General features: G+C 48.1%; 2 protein-coding genes across 2 annotated transcripts; both read right to left on the reverse strand.

The window, feature by feature from the left end:
• Positions 1-5993: 5993 nt before the first annotated feature.
• LOC115314691 (probable RNA-directed DNA polymerase from transposon X-element) lies at positions 5994-9382 on the reverse strand. Its single transcript, XM_042290349.1, has one exon. The coding sequence runs from the start codon at positions 9380-9382 to the stop codon at positions 6044-6046; it is 3339 nt and encodes a 1112-aa protein (XP_042146283.1). The 3' UTR covers positions 5994-6043.
• Positions 9383-9689: 307 nt separating this feature from the next.
• LOC121835837 lies at positions 9690-11609 on the reverse strand. The gene has a single exon (XM_042290350.1). It carries the CDS (start codon positions 11607-11609, stop codon positions 9690-9692), a length of 1920 nt encoding a protein of 639 aa, XP_042146284.1.
• Positions 11610-25445: the final 13836 nt, after the last annotated feature.

The following is a 25445-nucleotide window of genomic DNA, read 5'->3' on the forward strand; positions in this document are numbered from 1 at the left end:
GGCCCCTTTAACACGGGTATACGTGCTACACCAGATAAAAATATTGACTTTTTGCATGCCGGTAAACTTCCGGACGACCACTTGGCCTGTCGGCAAGAACACCTCATATCCGGCGTCCGTCTCTTTTGATGGCGTTAACAATCCTCTGTAGACCACCGTGCTGTCCTCCTTGGTTTAACCCCGTCGACTGTTCATCGCCCAAAACGAGGTTGATACCGTCGTGGACGTCGCTCCCCGCCAGTCGGTGAAATAATCTCATCTTGAATGAATGATTGGGTCTTGAAAAATTATGGTGCTAAGCATACATTCTCTTACTATAGGGCAGTCGAGCAGCAGTCATGTCCCAAGGCAATCGTCCTGTCATGGCCGGCGTAATCAGATATTGTTCCATAGGAGCGAAGTCCGAAAGTGCAAGGACGGTACGTTCGTCCCACGAAGCCGCCGCCATCCCGCGGCGGCGCAGAAAACCACTCTCCTTGTCCGTGCACGCTGCAAATCGTCTCATTTCACAGAAGAAACAGGCACGCACCGCTCCTCCAGAGGCCCATGCCGTACCGCCATGCATAGCTATTAGGTCTTTTACCACTTTTTAATTAACGAACGGAGATATCAACTAAATAAAGGTTGCCGCCCGGCGTCGCTAGCAGTACGGTTACCATAGAAACCTCGCAGGCCCAAAATGGAGATCACTATAGGCGCTTCTGACGTCGTGTATCTAGCTAATTTTACGTCGTGTCGCTACTCTGGCAGCTACGCTGCCATATAGAGTGGCTCTAATCTGTGCATCCGCCCTCCTGTCGAAAATGCCACTGAAAGCTGGCGACGAGCATAGCCCTCGCAAGCTGCACTAAGAAAACCATTCCCTCTCAGCTTTATTTATTCACACTCGCTCGCAACTTTGGAATTGTTTAACTTTCCTCAAGAAATGTTTGCATTGGATTTCCTTGGTAGATTTAGAAAACAATAGAAACTTGAATGCAGCCTTTTTAAAAGTGCAACCCATGGTGCCGCTAGTCTTCGAGGCCGCCTTATTTTGGCCAAGTGTCTAGGGAGCAAGAGAGCTGCGTCATTAGTTGTCGCGGATGCGAGTATAAATACACGAATGCTGCGTCAATGCTGGATATGAACTCGGTTCTAGTCACAAGTTTCGCACTAAAAGAGATGCGCAAAATATGGCGGCCGAATATGGTACCCGGCGGTGTTTTGAAAAGAGTTAACAAAAGCGGTCGAAAGAATATTCCGCGTCAAGGTTTTATCTGGTGAAAACGAGACAGGCATAAACAATGCAAAATTTAGCAAACACAACGCTGAACTTCAGAGCAATAACGGTATATTAAAACGATTTTCAGAAGTTTCGTTTTGAATTCCGGCGTAACGGGCCTCGCATTCACAGTTTTACAGCCTCAGAGCTTAGCGGAATTAAGGAACAACTAAAGCTTTTTTTTTTTAATTTACGATACCCATTTTCTTACAACCCTACCGTGGAAATACGATTTATCTTATGTGAGTAACAAGTCCCATATCACATGTTTTGGCTGTGTTTAAATACTGCCGTCTTGTAACAATGTTTTTTTGTTCTTTTTATTAGGCCGTCAAAGACGAAGGAGCACCCCTGGACAACTGTTGGGGTTTCGTTGAGCGCGCAGCACGCCCATATGCCGTCCATCAAAGAATCAGAAGCCATACTTTTCTGACCACAAGACTCGTCGTGAACTCCGAGGCAGTGATGTGCGCAGACGGCATAATTTGTCAACTGGACGAACCCTACGAAGACAATGGGTATGATGCACAAAATCTAACTTTTTTGTTTATTTTCTTGTTTGGCTTAATATTAGAACGCCTAAACTCATCAATTTGAATAATATTCAAGCTTTTGTACTGAGAGAAATGCTTGTTCAACTTTGCTGAAAGGCATCTAGAAATATTTGAATAAAAAACATTTACTAACGACTGCCAATTTACTTCTCAGATGTGCGTGGGAATATTGTATTTACCCAAATTACAGTGTTACTGTTGACTTTAGCATTGTAAAAGTAGCCTGTGTTGCGTGGCCTTTTGTTGCAAGAAAACACAGTAGCAAAAGTGAGGCTGAAAGCAGGCTGGAGCTCCAGCCGAAAACGCACTTTCCAAAAAAACAAAAGAAATGAAAAGAGGTGTAGCCAAGCAAAATGGTTTCATGTCATCCCCCAAGCCAGATACGCACACTGCGTTCCACTGTTAATACGAACACGATAAAATCGCTTTTATTTGCAGTTTATTTTTTGACAGCTATTGAGACAGCTGAAATTTCGTCGCTCAGATGAGTGCCCCAAACGAGCGCTTTATTCCATATCAATTGGTTGACGTCAGTCCCTCGAATTTAAGGTGAAAAATAAAAGCAGGATATTGATTGTTCCCGTTAACGGTGTCGCGTAGTGTACATAAACACTAAGGTACCCTATCACAAACCGAAGCATGCGAAGTAGAAAAAACTCATTTAGTTGGAAAAACAAAAAAGTATAGATATAAATATAGCACTCACATTCGCTAATTTGCACTCTCTTGCTAACAATATATGTGTCCGTTTGCCGACTGCTCGCATAGAAAACTCGAGCCCGCTGGCTTAGACAAGGCAGCACCTGTTCCCACCGTTCAGGGGCCGTGAAAGCATTGCGGACAGCGATTTTCCGAAGCAGCCAGACATTCTCGACCACCGTAAAACGTGTTTTCGTTTTTTCTTTTTTTTTTTTCTTTTTTTTTTAGGACGTTGTTTTATACTTCGTTTCAGCTTCGGTCCGAGCGCGGCCGATGTTATGAGCCGAAGGGCCAATCAAACAGCGAAAGAGGCACAACGTCCCATGGCGTGCTTTCTGCAGTTGATAGGACCAGCCGGTATTCGCCGTCTCTCTGTGCGTGCTCTTCTGCCGACTAGTTCTATAAAGCGCAGAGAGCACGCCATGACGCTGCGCTTTTTGCGTTGTATGATTGGCCTTTCGGCTCATAACATCGGCCGCGCTCGGACCTAAGTTGAAACGAAGTATAGGCAATGTCTGCGCAGCCATCTTAGTGCTGCGAGGTTCATAACGGTGAAGCCCACTTCCAAGCATGCTTTCAAGTGGCGAGCCATCCATTTCGAATTCCCTTCCAGAAAAACACCATCTACGGAAGCTTTACTGATAGTGGAACGCGCTTCCCAAAAAGGCGAGGAAAGCGGAGCTGACGCTTCACGCTCAAATCCCAGAGCGGGTCGCGCTTGCGCGATAGCGACCCCGCTTTCCATAGAGCGGAGCGAGAAAGCGAAAGCGGTCTACTAAAACTCTCTATTATCTCGTGGAAGCACTGGGAATACTTCACAAGTTGACTTTTCCAGTTACGGTCACAAACGAATGTCGTCCCGTCCGTTGTAATCCTCGCACCGTCGAATGCACAAGCACTTTGTAGAACCACATATCAATTGCCGTCATGCCGGACCCCGCACACCACAACAGACCACTGCCGGCCATCGTCAACAAAACCACGTGATCCCCGTCCAAGTACCACGTGACACCTGCGCCGCTCCGCACTCCGACGGCTACCCACGGAGTGCTAGGGAGCGCTCTGAGAGGGAGAGGAACCCTTGGGATGAACCAGCCGATCAGGCCACAGCACTCTCTTTCAACCACCCGATCTCGCGCGCTTTGGAAAGAGTGCTCGGAGCGCGAAGAAAGAACCACGCGAATTCGCCATAAATGCTTGCCTGTAGCGAGGATTTCGCATGTTTTGCTGTTGGGGTATCGGCCAGGGTCGTCCTCTGCAGGTGACCTGTGGAATGTTTTTCTCACCACAGGTGTCCGGAGTTGCACTTTAAAGGTTTCCTCTACTTCCTTCCTGTGGCGTTTCACTTTGCTTTTTTGAAGTTTCAACTTGGAACACATACCTGGAAGAGTTTACCTCTGCCGCCTCCGATGTTGCACGTTTACCTTTGGGAAATCGAGTGGCATTTACCGAGGGAGTGCGGGTCGCTGCGGTAGTGGGCGATAACGTGACGCTGCCTTCGCCGTGAGATTTTACGTGAGATCGGTTCTCCCCGCGGCGTCTGCTGTACTTGCATCGCTTGCATGGTCCGTTGCGGGCTTCGCCAGATCCGTCACAAATCCTCCACTAGTGTGCATCGGCTTCGGAAGGATCAACTGATCTTGAGCTTTAAATCCACCTTGTTTTTAGAAATCGCCAATTCGAGACGGCTGTTCTTGGGGTTATGGCAGTTCGAAAGAGCTCAAAAGGGCATCCAGCACACACTTTCAGAATGTCGACATAGCTCAAGAACCATCTCAATTTTTAGAGGTTTGATAGCCATGGCTGAGTCGTTCTTCGACTCCAATACCTTGTCTCTGGCACCAACTTTTTTCCTATGCTGACAACCAGAAATATATTCCTTTTGAATGCGACAGCCCTTATCACCGAAACTACCCCAGACAGCACTTGTACATCACCAGGATGTCCTCAGGACACCCTTTTGAGGACATTATAATGTCCTGAGGATGTCCTCAACATCCTAAAAACGTCCTATTGTCCGGCCTCAGGACATCCTCAGACCGTCCTCAGGAGGGCAGCCAAGGATTTTTCTAATACATTTTTAGGACAATGCACTGCAGGTGCAGCTGTTCACTGAGCTGTTAGGGTGCTTTCAATTTTATTGTTTCTAGGCTTTCTACAACTGGATTTTGAACCCGAAGATGCCCGCAAGAGCTGCCTGCAGAAAAAAAATGCATTGTTGTGCACTATTTTAAAGTGAAATTTACACACTAACTTTAGATTACTAGTCAGTGAGAGGCTAAGAACACAGGGAAAAGAGGAAGAAAGCTGGCGGAATGCTGGAGAGGAGAGAAGAAAACTTCTCCCCTCCAGCATCTTGTCGGCTTTCTCCTCTGAGTATTTCCTTGCGCTATGTTCTTAGCCTGTAACTATGAGCATGATCGTGCCATTCATTATTGCAAACAAAGGTAATTGTTGAAGAAATACTTTATTGGAGAGCAAATGTCTGCTCCAGACGTGCAGACTGGCTTCGCATCTTGGCCAGCACTAGTCCGAATAGTCAGCGGGATCTACAAAAAAAAAATCAATTCCATAAGCATTAATAATAAAAACAGGTAATGTGAGAAATTTACCATAATTTCGAACACCTCCGGCCTTTCACTGCAGCTTTTTCAGTTTCTCTCCAGCGTGGCGCAGCCATACTTTGATGATGGCCTCCACGTCAGCTTTGTTTGCGCACTCAACATTTGATTTTACTGCTCCTAAAACATTGATTTGTAATGACAGTCACAGCAGAGAGCTAAGATGGTCTAGAAAAAAATCACAATTAATGTTCCTGCGAGGAAGATACCCTTGCTGCCGAGTCTACTTTCGCACAGTTGAAAAGCTCGAAGCATTCGTTTACGCGCCGGCATCTTTCCGGCCGAAATTGCCGTTCATTGCTTTCCCCCATTTCGAAGAAGTACTGCAGTTAAAAACACACTAACCTTTGTCAGTGCCTTGCATTGCTACCGTCATCAATTTTGATGGAACAGCGCGGATATACAGACTCGCAGCGCTGACTAACAACTCAGTGATATATTTCTTCTTCCTCAAATCGCCATCATCATCTCCTTCGCCGTTAATGAGAACATTTTAAATTTTTAAACACAAGAAACCAAATAGCCAATAAAAATTAATAAGTAAATAATAAATAAATAAATAAGAGCTAAAAATAAATAAACTAAGAAAATTAAACACAAAACAAAATAAAGTTAAAAGAATATTTTTAGAAAATAAATTCCAAATAGAAAATTAAACTTAAAAAAATATTTCTTTTAATTTTTAAAGTTTTATTTCTTTTTAATTGTCATTTATTTATTTATTATTTATTTATTAATGTTTTTTGGCTATTTGGTTTCCGGTGTTTAAAAATTTTAAATGTTCTCAATAACGGCGAAGGAGGAGAAGATGACGATATGGGGATGATGATGATGATGACAACATTTAATTTGCCCATAGATGGGGTCAGGGAAGGGGGAGTGCTGAGAGAGCCTCCCCCTCTCCCCCCTCAGTCGGCGGCCAGGAGTTCTTGTTCCTTGGCGGCGGCCTCGGCCATCTGGACCAGACGGACCTGTTCACCCGGGTCCGAGCTGAGCAGCACGGTCTCCCACTGCTCGGAGGTTCTAATGTTTAGCATTAAAGTTTGAGTTCTATTTCTGTTGTTTCTATGTTTTTTAAAGGGGCAGGCCCAGACCATATGTTGCAGGTCGGCCCTGTCCCCGCAATGCTTACATGCGCTGGAGTAAAGCCCCGGATAGCAGTGACTGTACGCCACGGGGTTTGGAAATGTATTAGTTTGAAGAAGGCGCCACGCCACTGCCTGCCATTTGGACAGAGTCCTGTCTGCTGCGGGGTATTTAGCCCTTCCCAGCCTGTAGTGGTTAATCACGTCCCGATAGGCAACCAGCCTGTCTCTGTCCGACCGGCGGAACGAGTGTGCGTCAAAGATGTTGGTGACGTCGGCCCGGTCGGTTAAGCCTCGAGCCGCGTCGTGCGCCTTCTCATTCCCCGGGAGGCCAGAGTGAGCTGGCGCCCACACGATGTGAACTCCCCTAACTCGATCTCCGTGGAAACCGGTCCGTAGAATTTTGAGTGCCTCGGACGATATGCGTCCCCTCGTGTAATTTAAAATTGCCGGCTTGGAGTCGCTTACTATGAATTTGATCTGGGAGGACGAGGTCATTGCCAGTGCAATGGCTGCTTCCTCCCCAACCTCGGATGAAGTCGTGAAGACCGTGCCAGAATTAATTAACTTGCCCTCTCGATCAACTACCGATGTGGCCATGGCGTCGCGACTACTGTAATCTGCGGCATCCACGTAAACCACGTCCTCGAGGTGTGCGAACCTTTTATCTAGTGCTTGTGCTCTGGCCTGCCTGCGTTCCGTATTGTGTTCGGGGTGCATGTTTCTTGGTAATGGTGGGATATGTATATGCACCCTGATATCGGGTGGAATGTCGTGTTTTTCCCCGAGTCTTCCTTCGTAGTTGATATGTAGCGTCTGGAGGATGTGTCTGCCAGTCGGACTCTTGGTGAGCCTTTCCATCTGCGCTATCCTCTGTGCTTCTACAAGCTCGTCTAGCGTGTTGTGCAATCCTAGTGCTTCAAAGCGCTCGTTGGAGGTCGTGATTGGTATGCCAATTGCCTGCTTGTAAGCCCTTTTTATTAAAGCGTTGATTTTGTTGCGCTCATCTGCCTTGAGGTCAAGGAAGGGAGCGACATAGGTTACTCGACTCAGGACGAATGCCTGGACCAGCCTGATTAAGTTGCCCTCCTTCATTCCGTGATGCCTATTGGCTATCCGCGAAATGAGGCGGGTGGTTTGACACACACTTTTTTCGAGTGTTCGGATTGTCTCGATGTTGTGGCCGTTCTCCTGAATTTTCAAGCCTAAGACCCTAATGCTGTGTACTACCGGGATGGGCAGCCCCCCGCAAGCGTATAGATGAATTCGTGGTTTTTCGGTGGTTGCTTCCTTTTTCTGCCCTCTCCGGGTTGGCCGATAAAGGAGCAGCTCCGATTTTTGTGGGGAGCAGCTTAAGCCTTTCGGTTCCACGTACCCTTCCACCGCGTTTATTGCCTGCTGTAGTGTGTCCTGCACGTGCCCGTCGCTGCCGCCAGCCACCCAGAGTGTGACGTCGTCAGCATACAGGCTGTGATTTAGGCCATGTATTTTCTCTAAGAGGCTGGGCAGGCCGATCATAGCGACGTTGAAGAGGAAAGGCGAGAGGACAGAGCCTTGCGGCGTGCCTCTGCTCCCCAACTCCAGCTCGCCAGACTCAACCCCCCCTACTGTCAGGGTGACCGTCCTGTCAGATAAAAAATCCCTGATGTAGTCGTAGGTCCTTTGACCTACCTCCAACTGTTCTAAGTTCTCTAGAATTGCTGCGTGTTTTACATTATCAAACGCCTTTGTGAGGTCGAGCCCCACAATGGCCCTGGTGTCTAGCGGGGAACATTCCTCCCCATCTATAATTTGATGTTGGAGCCTCAGCATCACGTCTTGAGTCGAGAGCCTGGGCCGAAAACCTATCATGGTATGGGGAAAGAGTCCCTTCTCATCCATATACTTGTTTAGTCTGTTTAACACTGTGTGCTCCATCAGCTTCCCCACGCATGAGGTGAGCGAGATGGGCCGCAGGGTCTCCAGATTTAGCTTTTTGCCCGGTTTCGGTATCATGATAACCTTAGCGGTCTTCCATTGTGTGGGGATTTTACCGTCCTTCCAGCACTTGTTCATGTACTTGGTGAGAGCCTCGATGGAGTCGTCATCTAGATTCCTCAGCATTGTGTTTGTTACCCCGTCCGGACCCGGAACGGATTTGGTGCGGAGACCTAGTATGGCTCCCCGCACCTCCGCCGTCGTAACCGGTTGGTCAAGAGTCTCATTCGAGGCTCCAGCGTATGTTCTAAGTTGTTCTTTTGGATTGGTCCCGATGTATCTGTTGCGGACTTCCTTGATTAGGTCATCGTTCGTGCCCTGGTAGGTGTGCAGAATTTTACTTAAATTGTGTTTCTGCGTGGTCTTACTTTTATCTGGGTCGATTAAGTACCTAAGGATATTCCAGGTTCTTGCAAGGCCCATCTGTAGTTCCATACCGTCGCACGTGCTGTGCCAGTTTTGGAGCGACAGCTGGTTTGCGTAGTCCTCTATTGTTTTATTAAGGATCGCTAGACGTCGACGAAGTGCGCGGTTTAGTTTTTGTTTGTTTAACCTTTTCTGCAAGCCTTGCTTCGCTTCCCACATGTGCAGAAGCTTAGCGTCGGCTTGTGTTAGTTCGGCTTCCTCCGGAATGGTCTTTGTTGCTTTCTGTACGCATGTGTGAAGCTGTTCGACCCACGACTCGATGTCCTCAATCTCGTGCGGTTCTGTTTTGTCCTCGCATGAATAACGTTCGGCTGCTCTTAGTTCCCTGAACTCGTCCCACTCGACGATCTTAAGCTGCGTGCCCTTTTTTGGTTTGTGGGGGCCCGCTTCTAGTTTTGTGGCCACTATATAGTGGTCACTTCCTAGATTTTCTTGCGTGTTTAGCCACTCGGCTTCCTTTTTAGCGTTCTTTGTGAATGTTAGGTCCGGCGTGGTGTCCGCACATACGCTGTTTCCCAACCTAGTGGGGTACGCGGGGTCGGTGACCAGAGACAGCCTCTCCTGCTGGGCATCCAGCCAGAGATTCCGTCCTTTGATCATTTCCCGCTTGTATCCCCAGGCTGGGTGGTGTGCGTTGAAATCACCTACTATCACTAGTGTTTGACGCTTTGCAATGTCTAATGTCTTGCGAAACAGGTTCGCGAATCTATGTTGCTTGCGTGGGTTGCTGTATACGTTTAATACAAATAGGCTTCCCATGCCCCTTTTTTGGCTTGAGATGATCTCCACGAGGACGTGGTCCACGGTAGTTATGCCGGTATCGCGCCGTATAACCGGCAGATTACGTCTAACGAGGGTCGCTACTGTTATACGTTTATCGTCCGAGGCCGGTTCCTCCTCACTGTAGTACGGTTTGTACCCCGAAAGTTTAGCCAAAGCTCCCGTTTCTTGCAGGCATATGACGTCTGGCGCCTCTCCTGCTATTTTATTGTCTATGAATTGCTGTAGGTTCCCCCTTTTGCGGCGGTACCCGCGGCAATTCCACTGCCAAATTATGTATTTGTGATTATTCGGTGCCATAATCCTTAAGCTGTGTACTTTCTAGGCTTGTTCTAGCGCTTTCCAATGATACGGGTCTGGCGTAAGGCTTGGTGGATTTCATCGGCCCTGCTCCTCCTCCCCCGCCGGTGAAGCGCGGTGAGGTGGCCTCAATCGCCGTTACCCTAGCGTTAAGTGCTGCGATTTGCGTGCCTATGCTCTCGGCAAATTTCGCCAGCATGGCTTCGAATTTTGTGGTGAGCATTTCGCTCAGCTTCTCCCCGAAATGCTGCAGTGTCTCTGCGTCCCTTTTTTCTGCTCTCTTTGGGAGCCTTGGGATGTTTGTTATTGTTGGGTCTTTCGCCTTACGCTTCGGGGGAGGAGACTCGGGCTCCGAGTTTTCCATCTCGTCACTGGACGAGTCCTCAGCTAGCAGGACCTGTGTGGGTCGTGGTGTGTTTGCCTTGCCCTGGTCTGGCGGTGGGGCCTGCGATTTCGAGGGACCCTGCGTTTCGGGGACTAGTTTGTCGGCGTTTTCGCTTCCTCTTAGTTTTGCCACTTCAGCCTTTAGCTTTGTATTCTCGGCGACTACCATCTCTAGCATTTGCTTGATTTTGGTGAGTTCCCCCTGTTGCTGCCTGTCTGCCTGTTGCGCGCTAGTTTGGTTGCTAATCTTTTTCTTTGCATTCTGCGGAGCCGAGCTGTGGGAGACCGTGCTAGCCCAGCTCACCTTGTTCTGCTTGGTTCCTCCCGGAGTCTCGTGTCGGCCGCCTCGGGATGTCGATCTTGACTCATGTCGGCCTTGGGTGTTAGGGCTCCGGCATCTTGACTTAGATCTTGACCGGCGCTGCTGCCGCTGTCCCGCGTCGTTGTCGCTCCCTGATCCGCGGTGGGGTAGACGTGGGAAGGAGCCCGAACGATCTCTCGTCCCCCTTTCTTTCGTTCTCCCGCCGCCATCGCTGCCACCCAGAACGGACGTCGACTCTGCGTTTCGGTGCCCGCCATATTGACCAGCGCCATTCTGACGTTCTTTTTCTCGCTGTCTCTTCCGTAGTAGGTACGGCGTTTGGAACCGGTTCTTACAGTTTTTGTCTCCAGTGGGGTGATCCCCACAGCACAGGGCACACTTGGGGTCACATTTATGCCCTTCTTGTGGATTCTTTGCACCGCAAGAGCGGCATCTTTTGTCTTCGGGCGTCGGGCAGACGTCCATGCGGTGTCCCACTTTTCCGCAGGTGGAGCACACTTCGTGCTTTTTTTTATGTAAGAAACACCGGTACTCCGCTCCACGGTAATATACATAATAGGGCACTTTGTTGCCCTCAAAGACGATGACCGCCGAGTTGGTTTTTCCCATTCTTTGTGCCTGAAGGATGGTAGGGTTCTTGTTGTAGACAAGGCTGCGCGTAATGTCTTCCGCGGTGTCATAATCTGGGATATTATGTATAACCCCCTTAGCAGTATCCTCTGGTGGCGCCGCGTACGCGGTGACTTCATAGGTCTTGCCTGCGATGCAGATTTTTGAAATGGAGTTATATTTCTTAGCTCGTTCCATGCTTGGTGTGCTTGTCACGATGATGTTTTTCTCCGGGTTGACCCGTAGCAGGTCTCCCTCGGCTTCCTGCTCTTTGAGACCGATGGCGCAAAATACGCCGTCGCGTAGCCTCGCGGAGCTCACCTTGGTAACATCGAGGCCCTCTCGTGGCCGCAGAATGATTTTTATGTCCTCGCGTGGGAGGGCTGGTTGCTGACGCTGTTTCCTGTGTCTCTGAAGTGGTTTTCGGTTTCCTGTCCGACCACCTGCGTCGTTTTTGGCTGTGCTCGTCGCCGTGAGGCCTAGCTTGTTGAGGGCTCGTGTGCCCCGTTGTCGGTGGCTCACGAGCCAGCCGGCCTCTGCTGTACACTCTTCCGGTGAGATGTCCTCACCTGCCACTTCGACGTAATCCATCTTGGGTCTCGGTGCCTTGGGGAGGGCTCCGCCCCCGCCGCTGGCCTGCTGCAGGTGCCGTATTCCTCGTTAGGGTTAGTGGGGCGCCGGCCCGTCGGTAGGAGGAATTGGCTGAACAAGGCCAGGCGGTGGTCCGATTTCCATAAACGTGGTGTCCTCGGGTAGCAAATACCTTTAGGCACCCGGTGTTGTGGTTCTTGCTGGAAGGTTTGGGGTATTTTTCGCCTTTGAAGCTGATTGTTCGCAGAGCGCCGATCGAAGCTGTGCACGCTCGCGCCCTTCGCTTCTTCTTCCGATATGGGGAAGAACAAATATATCACTGAGTTGTTAATCAGCGCTGCGAGTCCGTTTCCTTCTTGTGTGTCTGTGAGTGTGACTGTATCCGCGCTGTTCCATCCAAGCATGAATAACCAACTAGCCAAAGCATCCACATTATCAAGCCATCATCAACCTCGAGGCTTGTAGTAGGCGGTAGATTGCACCACCTATATAATGAATGTTGCCAATGGAACAGAATTTCGAAATACTGCGCAAATACAAAACTAATGATAATTGTAATGCGTCCTGGTTTTATTAAAGAATTGTTTGATCAAAACTATAGTTAAAAGATGTCCTAAACTTTCGCAACTACGTGTAATAATTTGTATGTGAAACTTAGTTGAGCACTGACCGTGAACTGTGTATACTACCGCCATTTTATTAATTTTTTTAACGCAATCAAATTGAGGACGTATATATTATTATCTCTAACTTTGTATCCTTCAACCTCAATAAGTCCTCAGAAGGACGTTTCTAGGATGATCCAGCGACTGACGTTCTCAGGATGTCCTGAGAACGTCTTGAAAATCGTGAGGACGTTTGTACCTTTCGAAGACGTCCTGAGGATGTCGGGTGTTGTCTGGGTACGTCTTGTTTCTCCAAAATTTTGTATAAAATCATGCGATCCTCGGGTGTCCTTTGATGTTATAATATTTTCACGGGTGACTGTGTTCCTAAAATTCTGGAGGGGGCATTAGTGGCCTGGTGGGCTAGCGCACACACGCTTGGAGCACGAGGAGCGAAAGCTAGCGCTGCAGAACCCACGAATACTGAGTTCAATCCCCACCTCTGCCCGTTTCCATCTGGATGAGCTTCGTACCGCCGTGCGGTCGCGTATCACTACTGCATGATGCACGTTAAAGACCCCAGGTTAGTGGTTGTACCGACCTAGCTGAAGTTCCATTTCTCATCTACAGCTGAGAGACAAGTCGCTCGTTGAGGCAGACTGAGGGTGCCTTCATGTGCGTTTTGCTTAGGGGGGACACATCTGGTCATTTTGTCCCACATTTTTATTTTTATTTTTTGTTCAGAAGCGCGTGAAAAAGTGTGTCTCTACCTGCGTTTGTGGCGCTGACTGTGCTATGGCAAAATTTCCTTCTCGTCGATTTCCTTGTATTTTCCCCATCAGCGCGTGCTGTCGGCATCGGGTACTACAAAGGGTGGCATCACCCTATACAGAAGGACATTGAGGCACCCTAGGCAGACTAAGTTCAGGCTGTAGGAACGTAACCACACCACAACTTTATTTTCATTCTGGAACTGATGTTGCAAACGTCGGTGCGCGTGTCTGTTGGTTGCTGTTCTTGTCGTCTGCTTCAGGTTCGTATGTAATTGTCACATCAATGCTAAAAAACTGGCTGTAGCATCAGCAGTGCTTCGATCGGTGGGGGCGTTTCGATTGCTGCTATTCGTGGCTGGTTTTGAAACCCCCCCCCATGCTGGAGCATTCCAAAACAGACATGGAACAGCATCTTTTTTTTTAATTACCACTTGATCGTGGCAATTGGCATCGTCTGCTCATCGATGACGTGCAAGTAATGACGATTAGTGTTGTCAGAATAAAATTAAAATTCGCACACAGCTTTTTTTTTTTTTATGTGAGCGGGAATTTTTGTTTTGGGGGATCGCGTTTCGCTATACTTCCAGGCGCCAGCACCCTTCGGAACTGTAAAGAGGTTGCGTTTCTCTACGCTTTTCGACACCTGCGGGGCGTACCCGCTGCGACAGCCAGGAGCGTAGCAGGTCGGCATGCTTGCTCGTTGATCGGCGAACGACTCAAAGTTCCCGGCGCCAGAAAATATCACTTGCAAGACTACGACGAGCCACAGATGACACAAACGAAAACACGAAGAACAACAACAAGCGCGAGTCACCGCCGAGAACCTAAAGCCTCTTCATGTTTCAAAAGTTGCGCAAGATGCGTCCATGCACGAGGCATGTGCAACGTGCAGCCCTTGGGAACATCATGGCGGCACAGCGCAGCACTGAGCTAGATTTCAGACGCCATGAATTTCTCAGAAGTGGCGCGCGGAACGTGCCTCGAGCATTTCTACAACAATGAATGGCGCCACTTTTCCCAGGATAGAAGAGCTTCACCGAAAACCGACTTTAGGTTTAATCTTAGGACGACTACAGCGCCACCCCTCGCAAGCTTTACGAGATGGTGTCACGCCGGGTATTGAGTTTCCAAACTTACCCCCTTTACTAGCGGCGAGATGTTTTGGTGGCACTAAAGCCCCTTGATAAAAGCGTTTTTTACAAGTACCGCCAACCATTGTTGTGGAAGCGCGCGAGACGCGTGTCATGAGCGGGTGCTCCGCTGCCATTCGCTTCCAAGGCCCGCTCATTTCAGTTCAGTGCTGTGCCGCCATTTGCTTCCAAGGGCCGCTCGAGACATGGGCCTCGTGCAGTCGCGCATTTGACGCTACTTGCAAGGCGAACGCAAACACATCGAAGGGCTCTAGGTGGCACCAGGGTGAAGACACCCATTGTTGCACTGAATGTGCTTGCGCGTGACACTCTCGCGCACTCGGTGCGTGACTTGGGCGTTAAAATGGCGTCTATGTATTAGCCAAAGCTGCGCGCTCGTGCTGAGTGACACCGTATTACGCGCACTTCAAAATGCATAAAAAAACGATTGGGCGTGAAAATGGCTGAGATGTCACCACTTAAGCAAAAGCGCGCGTGTGTATGAAGGCACTCTAGGTGGCACCCCCCTACGGTTCCCTCTGGTGGCGTCATTACCTTGCGAAAAACAAGTTTGATGGTCTTTGTAATTACCATGGTGTAAGCTCGAAATCATTGCGCTCTGAAACCAACACTGCCCGCACCGTCAAAATTTAAGTTCTTGTATTACTCTTATTTCCGTCGATGATAAATCCTTTGCTGATATCATTGTCAGCATTCGGCGAATCGTGGAAGGCCGACCACAGCGGCGCTTTCGATCGCCCACGTGGCCGCAAGGTGCCCCGACTGGTGCACCGTGAATGCAAGCATGTGCAAAGTACGCACGAATATAGCTTTGGCAAGCTTGCAATCGCACTAGCGTGCCCGCCCGAGTAGAGATATGGCGGCGGACGTGAGCGATCGAAATCTTCGCTGTGGTAGGCCTCCCACGATTTGCCGAAGGCTGACTATGACGTCAGCCTTAAGGTTCTCTAATCGACGAAAATAAGGGTAATGTAAGAAATTCATTTTTCACGGTGTTGGCAGCGTTGGTTTCAGGGAGCAATAATTTCAAGCTTCCACCACGCTCATACAAACACCATCGAACTTGTTCGCAAGGTAATGACGGCACGAGGCAAAACCATAGGAAGGCGCCACCTAGAGCCACTAAATAAGCTGCGCTTAGAGTATCGGCACTCCGTTCCCCGACATTGTTGTGGGCGCTGCCATTTTGGCTCGTATGCAGAACAGACGCAACGGCCGATCGTCATGATTCAAAAGTGCGACTTCCTCAGCATTAGATTCGGTGTTAGGAAGGTCATGTAATACTGCTTTGCTGTGTCGCGAACGGTTTAAACATTTGTGGAGGGCGGAAAAGCATTTCCTGTGATTTCAGATAAAGCTTCAGATAACTGGCAACCTTGATTTTACGACACAATATGGCCAAGTGTCGTTACTCTGAAGCGTAGCTTATTTAGTGGCACTAGCGCCACCAAAACATCTCGCCGCCAATCGACGATTGCAAGCTGGGCGACTGGCCGCCGCCATGTCTCTGCTCGAGCAGGCACGCCCGTGTGATTACGAGCTTGCCAAAGCTACGTTCACCCGCGCATTGCACGCGCTTGCACGCATGGGGCACCACTTGTGGCGCCATGCTTGCAATTGTCTATACTCGGCGTCAAGCATTTTCTACTATATGGTGTGAAGGCATAGCCTGTTCTATACTGAGTATAGAGGGAGGCTATGGTCAAGGCTAACGTAGCTTTCACAGTGCTGCGGCCCCGCACAGCTGCGAGAGCACGTGGCCTTGTCTGGCGTCGCACTCGCTCGCGTGGCTATCTTTGACAGAGGCTGCGTTTACATGGATGCGACCGTTGCGCATCGAATCGAGATTTGACTATTTTGATTGGTACCAGATAGGTAAAAGAGGAAGAAGTAGGAAGACAGGCTGCGTGCTATTGGTTCCTGCTCGATTCGATGCGCTACGATCGCATCCATGTAAACGTAGCCAGAGTTGGAGCACTGCCGAAGCTACGCTGGCCTTGATAACCATAGAGTTATTACAATAAACGCTAGAGGCTCAGCTGGCGCTAGTGTCTATGGGACTTCCGGTTGCAAATTGAAGCAGACAGCATGCAGTCTACTTTTCCAGTCTTCCTGTGTATTCCTATGGGAAAACGCGCGTGAATTTTGTCTTGTCGGCGGAAAATAACATTAATAACTTTTGTTATTTCGGTTGTACCGGGTAGTATGTACCTTTATAAATATTGTGAAAGTGTAATTGCTTTAGTTACAGCATTTTTCCTTCACCACTGAACGATGTTAAACTTCGCTATATTTCAGGCCCAAACCTCTGTTCCATGGCAGGTATGTACAAACGAGCGACGATTCTAAGCAAAATAACGATCGAAAGGAATGTAGAGTGTGTTCAAAGTTCGCCAGCATTCCGTTGGTGCTTATATATTGCTAATATGCCTGTCCTCTCACTATATGAAAATGACCTCGTCGTGCATCTCTACGAGTGGTTAAAAAGAAAAAAGAACGTTCGAAACGTAAAGAATAAAGTACGTGGGCTACGAAAGGTGTGTTTTCTTATTATTTCCTATGTTGGGGAGTTTTTATCGCGCACCTGTCCTCTGGCTTCCCCCTATTTGCAAAGATTTGGAGCGTGCGGGCGATGATTTGAACACAGAACAAGCATCTTCGCACATATTCATGAGCAGAAGGAATAAAGCAATACTTACTTATTGCAAATCGGACTATATTACTTGACTTTCAACATATATATTTTGATCATCTGCAAGCACAAGGACTTACTTACCCAGTGTTACTGCGTAGTTCTTTCCGTCTCTCTTGGTTTTCCACATGTCGTTCGTTCGTTTGGCACGTATGTCCCCCATGCTGGAAAGCGTCGACGCCGTGTTCGCGCTAACAGTGTCCGACAGTGCCCATAAATACACGTACGAAGCGGTTTTAACACCGTTTTTAATGCCGCGAATTTCAAATAAAAATGCCGTAACTGACCAATTATTTCGTCTGCGTGACTGAGAAATGTTCCAATGTGCCTAGCACGTACAAATTATTCGTGATATTTGCTCTTATAATCGAGCGCAGAGAGAAAATGCACTCGCTTTTTCCCATAGAAATTCATTACCGGAAGTCAATTTCTGACTGCATGCTGTCTGCTTCAATTTGCAACAGCACACTAGCGCCAGCTGAGCCTCTAGCGTTTATTGCAATAACTCTATGTTGATAACTTGGCACAAAATACAAAATAGTTGATTGCAAGCAAGGTGACGTGCCGCCACCATATCTTTGTTCGTGGGGCAAGCCGGTGCAATTGCAAGCTTGCCAAAGCTATGTTCACGCGCACGCTGCACGTGCATGCACGCGTAGGGCACCATTGGGGTTGGTAAGGCAACTTTTTATAGAAAGGGAGGTGTCAGCATCGGCGCAATAATTGTAGAGCCCCCTCATGTTTCAAAAGTGGCGCAAGGTTCGTCGATGCACGAGGCACGTGCGACGTGCAGCCCTTGGGAAGATCATGGTGGCACAGTGCAGCACTGAGCTAGATTTCAGAGGCCTTGAATTTCCCAGAAGCGGCGCGGGACGTGTTTCAAAAATTCCCACAATTAAGGGCGCCACTTTTCCCAGGATAGAGTGGATTTATAGCTAAATGGAGTGCCTTCATACACACGCGCGCTTTTGCTTGAGTGGCGACATCTCATCCATTTTTCCGCCCAGTCGTTTTTTTCTGCATTTAGGAGTGCGCGCAATCCGATGTCACTCAGCTCGAGCGCGTAGCTTTGGCTAATGCATAGACGCCATTTTACCACCTAAGACACGCACCGAGTGCGCCAGAGCGTCACGCGCTGGCATATTCAGGGCAACAGTGGATATCTTCACCCTGAGACAGACAGGGAGACTCTTCGCCCGTCGAGGCATGCCAAGTTCTAGGCTGTATAGACACACACACAACTCAAATTTTTCTTAGACAGACAGACATGTAGGCACCTTATAGCTAAAGCCCCAGCAGTGCCCCCGCGCAGAGTTAAGGCCAGTTATGACATGCAGCGAAGCACTGATGTAGTGCTCCTCACGTGTCGTCTGTCATGAGCAATCGTTTTGACGGTGCGATATATACAAAACTGATAAACGTTCCCGTCAGCGCGCGTTTAGCGCAAGGTCAGTGCTATTCTTTTAGCGCTCCGCTGCATGTGTAAAGAGGCCTTTATGAAATGCTTTCTCCTGTGATGGAAAAGGCCGTATGAAACTTAAAAAAAAGAAGAAGAAACACGAATCCAGTTCGGCCGTTTTGTGGACTGGAAGCGTTAGCGCGGCTTGACTCTTTTATATTTTTCAGAGTCCCGTATAAGGGGTATTCACACGAGGGAGAAATCCCGGGGATTTCTCCCCGGCACGCGCGCATCACGAGATGAAAACGCGAGGCTTTTGCACATCGCAAAGTTTGACGTTTTCGTCGTGGGATGCGCGTGCCGGGGAGAAATCCCCGGGATTTCTCCCTCGTGTGAATACCCCTAGGGGCCTCATGAGGAACTCTGATCTGCTCCAATCCAGCACATGTCTCGTTCCCAGAGTGATGGCACCGGACATCCAGCGGCGCCAGAAACGGCGGCGCAGCAATTGCAACTAGCTCGACGCTGCATCCCATTCTGGATTATTTCCGAACATGGGGGGAGGGAAGGGGCGGGGCAATTTCTTTTTGTGCGGTCTTTTATTTTCACCATTTTAAACACATGCCAGCTAGTCAAACCATAGACCGTGCTACCGGCGTTTATGTGTCATTCATCTACTAAGCATCTTAATTTAGCAGTTACAATAACATAATTTGCTTCAACAGCGTCATTGCAAAACGTTTGGCGATACTCGAATCACAAAAGGGTCCTTGCGAATGTTTTATTCACAAACATTCGCAAACTTTCCCCGTATGCATTGTGTCGCTTTTATAATAATGGGAGTTTCGATGTTGGCGTCAAATCTTTGTCCTTCCTTGCAACGAGGCGGGCACGTTCGATCACCGAATCCTTGAAGGCCAAATAAACAGTTAGTTATGATTACTTTAGTCTGAGGTAATTGTGCCGGATATTCTGCTCTCTAAATGAGGCATGGCTTCACTCTTCGGAGCGGGGCTGTCCGAGAGAGCATCATTCTCCTGCTCTCTGCCCTCGGGCAACGTGTCGAGCTCGTTCTTTTTGGACAAAGCCACGTCGCGGTCTCGCGTTTTGCTTCGGTTTTCCTTTCCAAGTTCCTTTCCTCTTTTGGACGCCTTTAGCTTGCGTGGCTTTTTCGAAGCAGGGCTCTTCTGCAATTCGGTCGTGACTGGGCTCGAAATTCCAAGGATAGATCGAAGGAACGACATGCCGTCTGTCTTACGTTTCGCCACCTGCTGCTCTACCCCAGACTTTTTTTTCCGAATCCGTCTGAGGTTTCGCGTTTTGCTCGTCCCCGTGCCGTCGTCGTTCAGTTCGGACAGGGTCAGGCTCCCGGGGTAGGCCTTAGCTTTTCCCCAGGAGATCCTCTTGTCCATGGCGATTTTCTTTAGATCGAGATGTCGCGCATCCCGCAGCCCCAGTGAATTCTTTGAGTTCTCGCTGGGCGCTTTCGTGGAGCTCTCCTTCTTAGACCAGATGGCGCCAAAGAACCAACTTTTGTCGCTCGTGCCGACGTCATGCTTCGGCAACGTCACTTTTGGTGACTTCACTCTTTGAGTTTTCTTCTTAACCGACCTCTGCTTAGATTTGAAAAAGATATCACTCTGATCCTTTTCAAGCTTGTCGTCTAACTTGACTTCATCAAACCCCATGGTGACGTCCCGTGCGTCCTTGGGAACGGAATCAGAGAAGGTGCTTGGATGATCCCGGGGCTCTTTTGTAGCGTCGTTGTCTCGAAACAAGCCAGGCGCAGAAGAACCCGCACCTTTTTTCTCTTCTCCGTTTGGCGCATGTTGGCGTTCTACACGATCGTTCTTGTCGATTTCTGCCAGCATCGTGCTAAGGAGCTCTCTCATCTCTCGGAACTCAAATTCAGACTCATCGTTGGTACTCGGCTTTGTAAGAAGGATCTCTTCGAGTAATGGTGGTAGCATATCAGCGGTGCTATCGTCGTCTTCCAAATCTTCAGCATCGCAGTTCTCGAAAGACGAGTCTCCACTGCTGGTGCAACTTGCCGACCTGACGACGCTGGGACTGTTTTTTCTTTTCTCGATGGTGTCGTAGCGACTGCAGTCCTCTGCTCTCTGCTCGACAGGGCTGGCAGATGCTGTTCGCGGCTCGGTTGCTGGGACATCGCTGCGTGGCAAGCCTAACATTCTTGTTGGGTCTAGAGGTTGTACTGGCTTTTTCCGGTCTAGTTACAGAAGTGTCGGGGACGAGGGCTACATCTTAAATTTTGGAGGCCGAGAGGACAGTCCAGTCTGAAGGGGCGGTCATCCTGCTATGGTGCCCACTAGTGTCTGCAGCCAAATGAATCCAACCACTGTTTTTTTTTTGTTGTTTTTTTTAAGTTCGCTATTCGCCCACTAGGGAAGCTTTCTGGTTTCCTCTTCTTTCACTTTTGAATCGCGTCCCTTTTTTGTCCTGCTCGCATGCGACGTTGTGTCTTACAAAAAGTGTTACAATCATTAGTGTCTCGGAAGAATGTTGTGTTTCTTGATCACTGTGCGTTGCGGAAGAACTAAGTAACACACTACCGGAAGTCTGCTTATGCACTGAATACCGTGACGCCCTCGTGTCTCGAATTCACGGGGAACACGTTGAATACTGCTGATGTCTTGACAGCACTTCTACTTCACCAGTAAGCGTGCACGGCAGCTATCATCAAAGCACGGGGCTCGCGCATTTCTTTTTCAACTATTTGAGTGGGCTGTTCGCTGCACACGCCCAAAACGAGCCTCGCACAAGTCAGACCACCGGAAGGGATCCATGCTTGTCCCGGAAGTCGGGCGTCTGCTGGTCCTCCTAGTGCAATCAGTCGATATTTTGGGTCACATGCTTTCTTGTGTGTTGGTGTAAGATTTATAATTTCCGCTGTTCCTTTTTCTAGAGCGCGGCTCTTAGGCGCCCGTTTCCGGCTTGAGCGGCGTCGGCGTCGGCGTCGCCGTCGGCGTAACCGCGCGGCGCATTATGGGTAAATTTCCCCGCTAAATCTAGCGGAAAAATTTCCCCGCTAAATCTAGCGGAAAATTTTCCCCGCTAGATTTAGTTCCCCGCTATATCTAGCGGAAAAATTTTCCCGTTAAACCTAGCGGAAAAATTTCCCCACTAAATCTAGCGGAAAAATTTCCCCGCTAAATCTAGCGGAAAAATTTCCCCGCTAAATCTAGCGGAAAAATTTTCCCGCTAAATCTAGCGGAAAAATTTCCCCGCTAGATCTAGCGGAAAAATTTCCCCGCTAAATCTAGCGGAAAAATTTTCCGGCTAAATCTACCGGAAAAAATTCCGCGCTAAATCTAGCGAAAAATTTTCCCCGCTAGATTTAGCGGAAAAAATTCCCCGCTGTCTAGCGGAAAGATTTTCCCGTTAAACCTAGCGGAAAAATTTCCCCGCTAAATCTAGCAGAAAAAATTCCCCGCTAAATCTAGCGGAAGACTTTTTCTGGGGGGTCACGTGACCCCCCAAGGTCACATGACCCCCCCCCCGCCCCCCCCCCCCCCCCCCCCGAGGTCACGCGACACACCCCCCCCCCCCCCCGCCCCGAGAACAGGTGACCCTCAGTACCCTTCCCTCCTCCTCCTCAAGAGCTGCGCTCCAATTCGGTGTTACAGGGAGTTGTAAACGGCTTTCATTTTTTTTATTATTATTTATTAAACTTCGAGAATGAGGCTGTAGCGCGTTCGATGTTGAGAGAGAGAGAGAGAGTAAACTTTATTGTGGGAATGGAGCTTTCCATATCCCAGCCCTAGTCCGGGGCTATGCGGTCGGGGCAGTCTCCGTCCCATCCAGCACATTGCGAATGTGGTGGACAAGGGGGGGCCACCACAGCCTCTGAAGTTCTGAAGGGGGAGAAGTCCATTCCTCCCAGCTGCTTGGCGTACGTTCAGAGGGTAGGTGAGAGAGAAATTGCTGTCGGCTTTGGTGGGATCCAATGCATTCCCAGATTGTATGCTGGTTGGATGGGTATCCTCCGCAGTGAGGGCAGGAGGGGTAGCCTGGCATTTTGTGTATGTACTGGATATAGTTTTGGGTGAGGATGGAATTTGTCTGTGCTCTACGAATAAGGGTTGCTTCTTCTCTTGTGTGAGTTCGTGAGGGTGATGGGAGGAGAGTGGAGGCCTTGCGTCTTTCCTTTAGAATTGGTTGCCTGGCTTTGTGAAGTATTTTTCTTTCTTGTTTGGGGTCGTATTCCTGATCACAGGGCCAGGCGAGAGGGCTATCCGGATTTGGTGCGCGGGTAAGCTGATGTGCTTGCATGTTTCCTCTTGATGCCTGGTGTCCTGGGACCCATTGAATTCTAATTTGGAGTAGTGGGTACTTGTGCATGTGATGTTGCAGCCGGTTCTGTATTGACGTGGGGAGTGTATTATTTAGAAAAGCCCTGCATGCGTCCTGGCTGTCTGTTCTTATGATAATTTTATCGTTGTTTTTGGTGAATTCGGTGATGGCAGTAGATATGGCTAGTAGTTCGGCGAGCCTTGGGGATGGGATGTCTTGATATCTTCGCGTTAAGGTTTCCTCGATGTTCCATACAGCTATAAGGCCATGTCCTGCGTTGTAGCTTGCATCTGTATAGTATGTCTTGGTGCTAGTATCTTCTTCGTCCTTCTTCTCTAGGCGCTGGACTCTGTCGTTTCTTCTGTCTGCATTGCGTTTTGTATGCATATTCTTGGGGATTGGGTCTACATGGATCCTAGGTATTTGTTCCCATGGGGGAGTTTCCAGTGGGATAGGAGGAAGGTTTGTTGTTTCATAGTTTAGTTTTGTAAGTATTCTTCTGCCTTGAAGCGATGTTTCTAGTCTTTGTTTTTGTCCTAGTTTGTGCATATCAACTCTGTCGTCTAATGAATTGAAGAGCCCCGCATTTTTTATTTTGTAGGTGGCTGTAAAGCGGGGGACGCCCAATGCTAGCTTAGAGGCTTTGCGCAGAGTTGTTTCGAGTTTTTTCTGTTGTGTTTTGGTGAGGCTGATATATGGTAAGTGGTACATAACTCTAGAGTATATTAGTGCTTCTATGACTTTCCTTAATTCATGCTCTTTCATACCTCGCTTCTGTCTTGTGATCCTGCGAATCATGCCAAGAATTTGTTGTTTTTGTGCTATGAGTTTATTTAAGGTGATGTTATGTTTACCGCCTTCTTGTAGATAGTATCCTAGCACTTTTATGTGTTTTTTTCTTGGCAATGGTTCGTTTTTTATTGTTAAGCTTATCATTTCTCTATATTCTGAGGTACTAATTGCGGGGGATCGAATTATTACTACATATTCAGATTTCTCTGCAGAGCATGTAAGTCCGATGGAGGCCGCGTACCTTTGCACTGTGTCTATACCCCTTTGCATCGCTTCTTTTTGTTCTCCTGCAGATCCTTTAGTCGTCCAGAGGGTAATGTCGTCTGCGTATATGCTATGTTCGAGGTCATCTATGACATTAAGCTGTTTCGGTAGGTTTTTCATTGCTATGTTGAAGAGGGATGGTGATAAAATGGATCCCTGGGGTGTCCCTCTGTCTATCGGGTGGCTGTCTGAGGTGTAGTCGTCCAGTCTTATTTTAACTGTTCGGTCAGAGAGAAAATTTTTCACGTAGTTGTACATCTTGTGTCCGGGGTTTATTTCTTTTAGGTTCTTCAATATAGCCGCGTGTGATATTTGGTCGAACGCCTTGCTCATGTCGATTCCCGCGACTATTCTAAGTTTTACCGTACTCGGGTGATCGAGTATTTGTTGTTTGATCCTGATTATCATATCTTGCGTGCTTACGTGTTTTCTAAATCCTATCATTGTCTCCGGTAGTGATTCTTGACCTTCCATGAGCCATTCTAGCCTTGTTAAAACCATTTTTTCCATTACCTTTCCCACACAGGATGTTAAGGAAGTCGGTCGATAGTTGTCGATGGAGTTTGGTTGTTTCCCTGGTTTGGGGATTGGTATAATGATTGCCTCCTTCCATTGGGTTGGTAAGTTACCTTCGTCCCATACTCTGTTAATTTCTTTAAGTAGAAGCGTTATATATTCGTCTGGGAGATTTCGAAGCATTCCGTGTGTTATGCCGTCCTCTCCCGGGGCAATATTTCGTTTGAATTCACTGAGTGCGCTTCTTAACTCCCCTTCACAGAAGGGGCTGTTGATTCCTTCCGCGTCCTCAATATTATATTCTGTTTCTGTGCCAGGGAAAGTTATTCCGTTTTTGTTAGGGTAGAATTTGCACAGTAATTTTTCTGCTATTTCTTTAGGTCCTGTTTGGTAATGGAGGCATAGTTTATTTGTAGTGTGTTTTGTTTTAGGTTGCCCTAATAAAGTTCGAAGGATTTGCCATACTCTCCGGGTGTGTAGGAGGCCATTTAGTTGATCGCAAGTTTGGAGCCAATTTTCTTGTGCTAACTCATTTGCGTAATTGTATGCTTCCTCTGTGATTCTTTGGATGGCTTTCTTGAGACCTTTTCTGGATTTCTTCTTTTTCCAAATTTTAGCAATCCTGTTGCGCTTGTCCCATAAACTAAGAAGATGTGAGTCTACGTACGGCGCTTGTTCACTGTTTGCTATCCATTTGTTCTTTTTGTAGCTGCTCTGTATTTTATCTAGCCCCTGTGCCCACGTAAGGTCAGGATTATTTTCTACGGTTTCTTTAAGTTCTTTTCTCGTTTCGTCCCACTTGGTGATTTTGCTTTTTGTTCCCGTTGGTGTTTTCTGCGTGTTTTTATTGTAATGTTGATAATATAGCGATCACTACCTAAGTTTTCTAGCTGGTTTTCCCAATGGCACGTTGGCTTGCCTTTGTACCAGGTTAGGTCCGGGTTGGTGTCCCTTTGCACGCTATTGCCTGTTCTGGTGGGTATCGTGGTGTCATTCATGAGAGTTAATTGTCTGTTAGTCATGATCTTTTCCAGTTTTCTACCGTTAGGTGAAGAATAGCTGTAATTCCATCCTAGATGTGCGCTATTGAAGTCACCTGCAATTAGTATTGGATATTTATTGTTCTGTTGTATAAATCGATCTAGTTCTTCAGAATGTTTTAGCTCTTTTTTCGGGGTCCAATATGCGTTTAGGATTATTATATCTGTTTCTATGGCTTGAATTTTAATTGCTACGTGCTCTTGTTCTTCAGAATTGAGGTGATTAGTGTCTATTTGTATAGCCGTAATGGATTTATGAGTGTACGGTACACGGTCTTTTTAACCGCAAA

The sequence above is a fragment of the Ixodes scapularis genome, unplaced genomic scaffold, assembly GCF_016920785.2.
Source record: "Ixodes scapularis isolate PalLabHiFi unplaced genomic scaffold, ASM1692078v2 PGA_scaffold1__304_contigs__length_218370807, whole genome shotgun sequence".
Lineage (NCBI taxonomy): Eukaryota > Metazoa > Arthropoda > Arachnida > Ixodida > Ixodidae > Ixodes > Ixodes scapularis.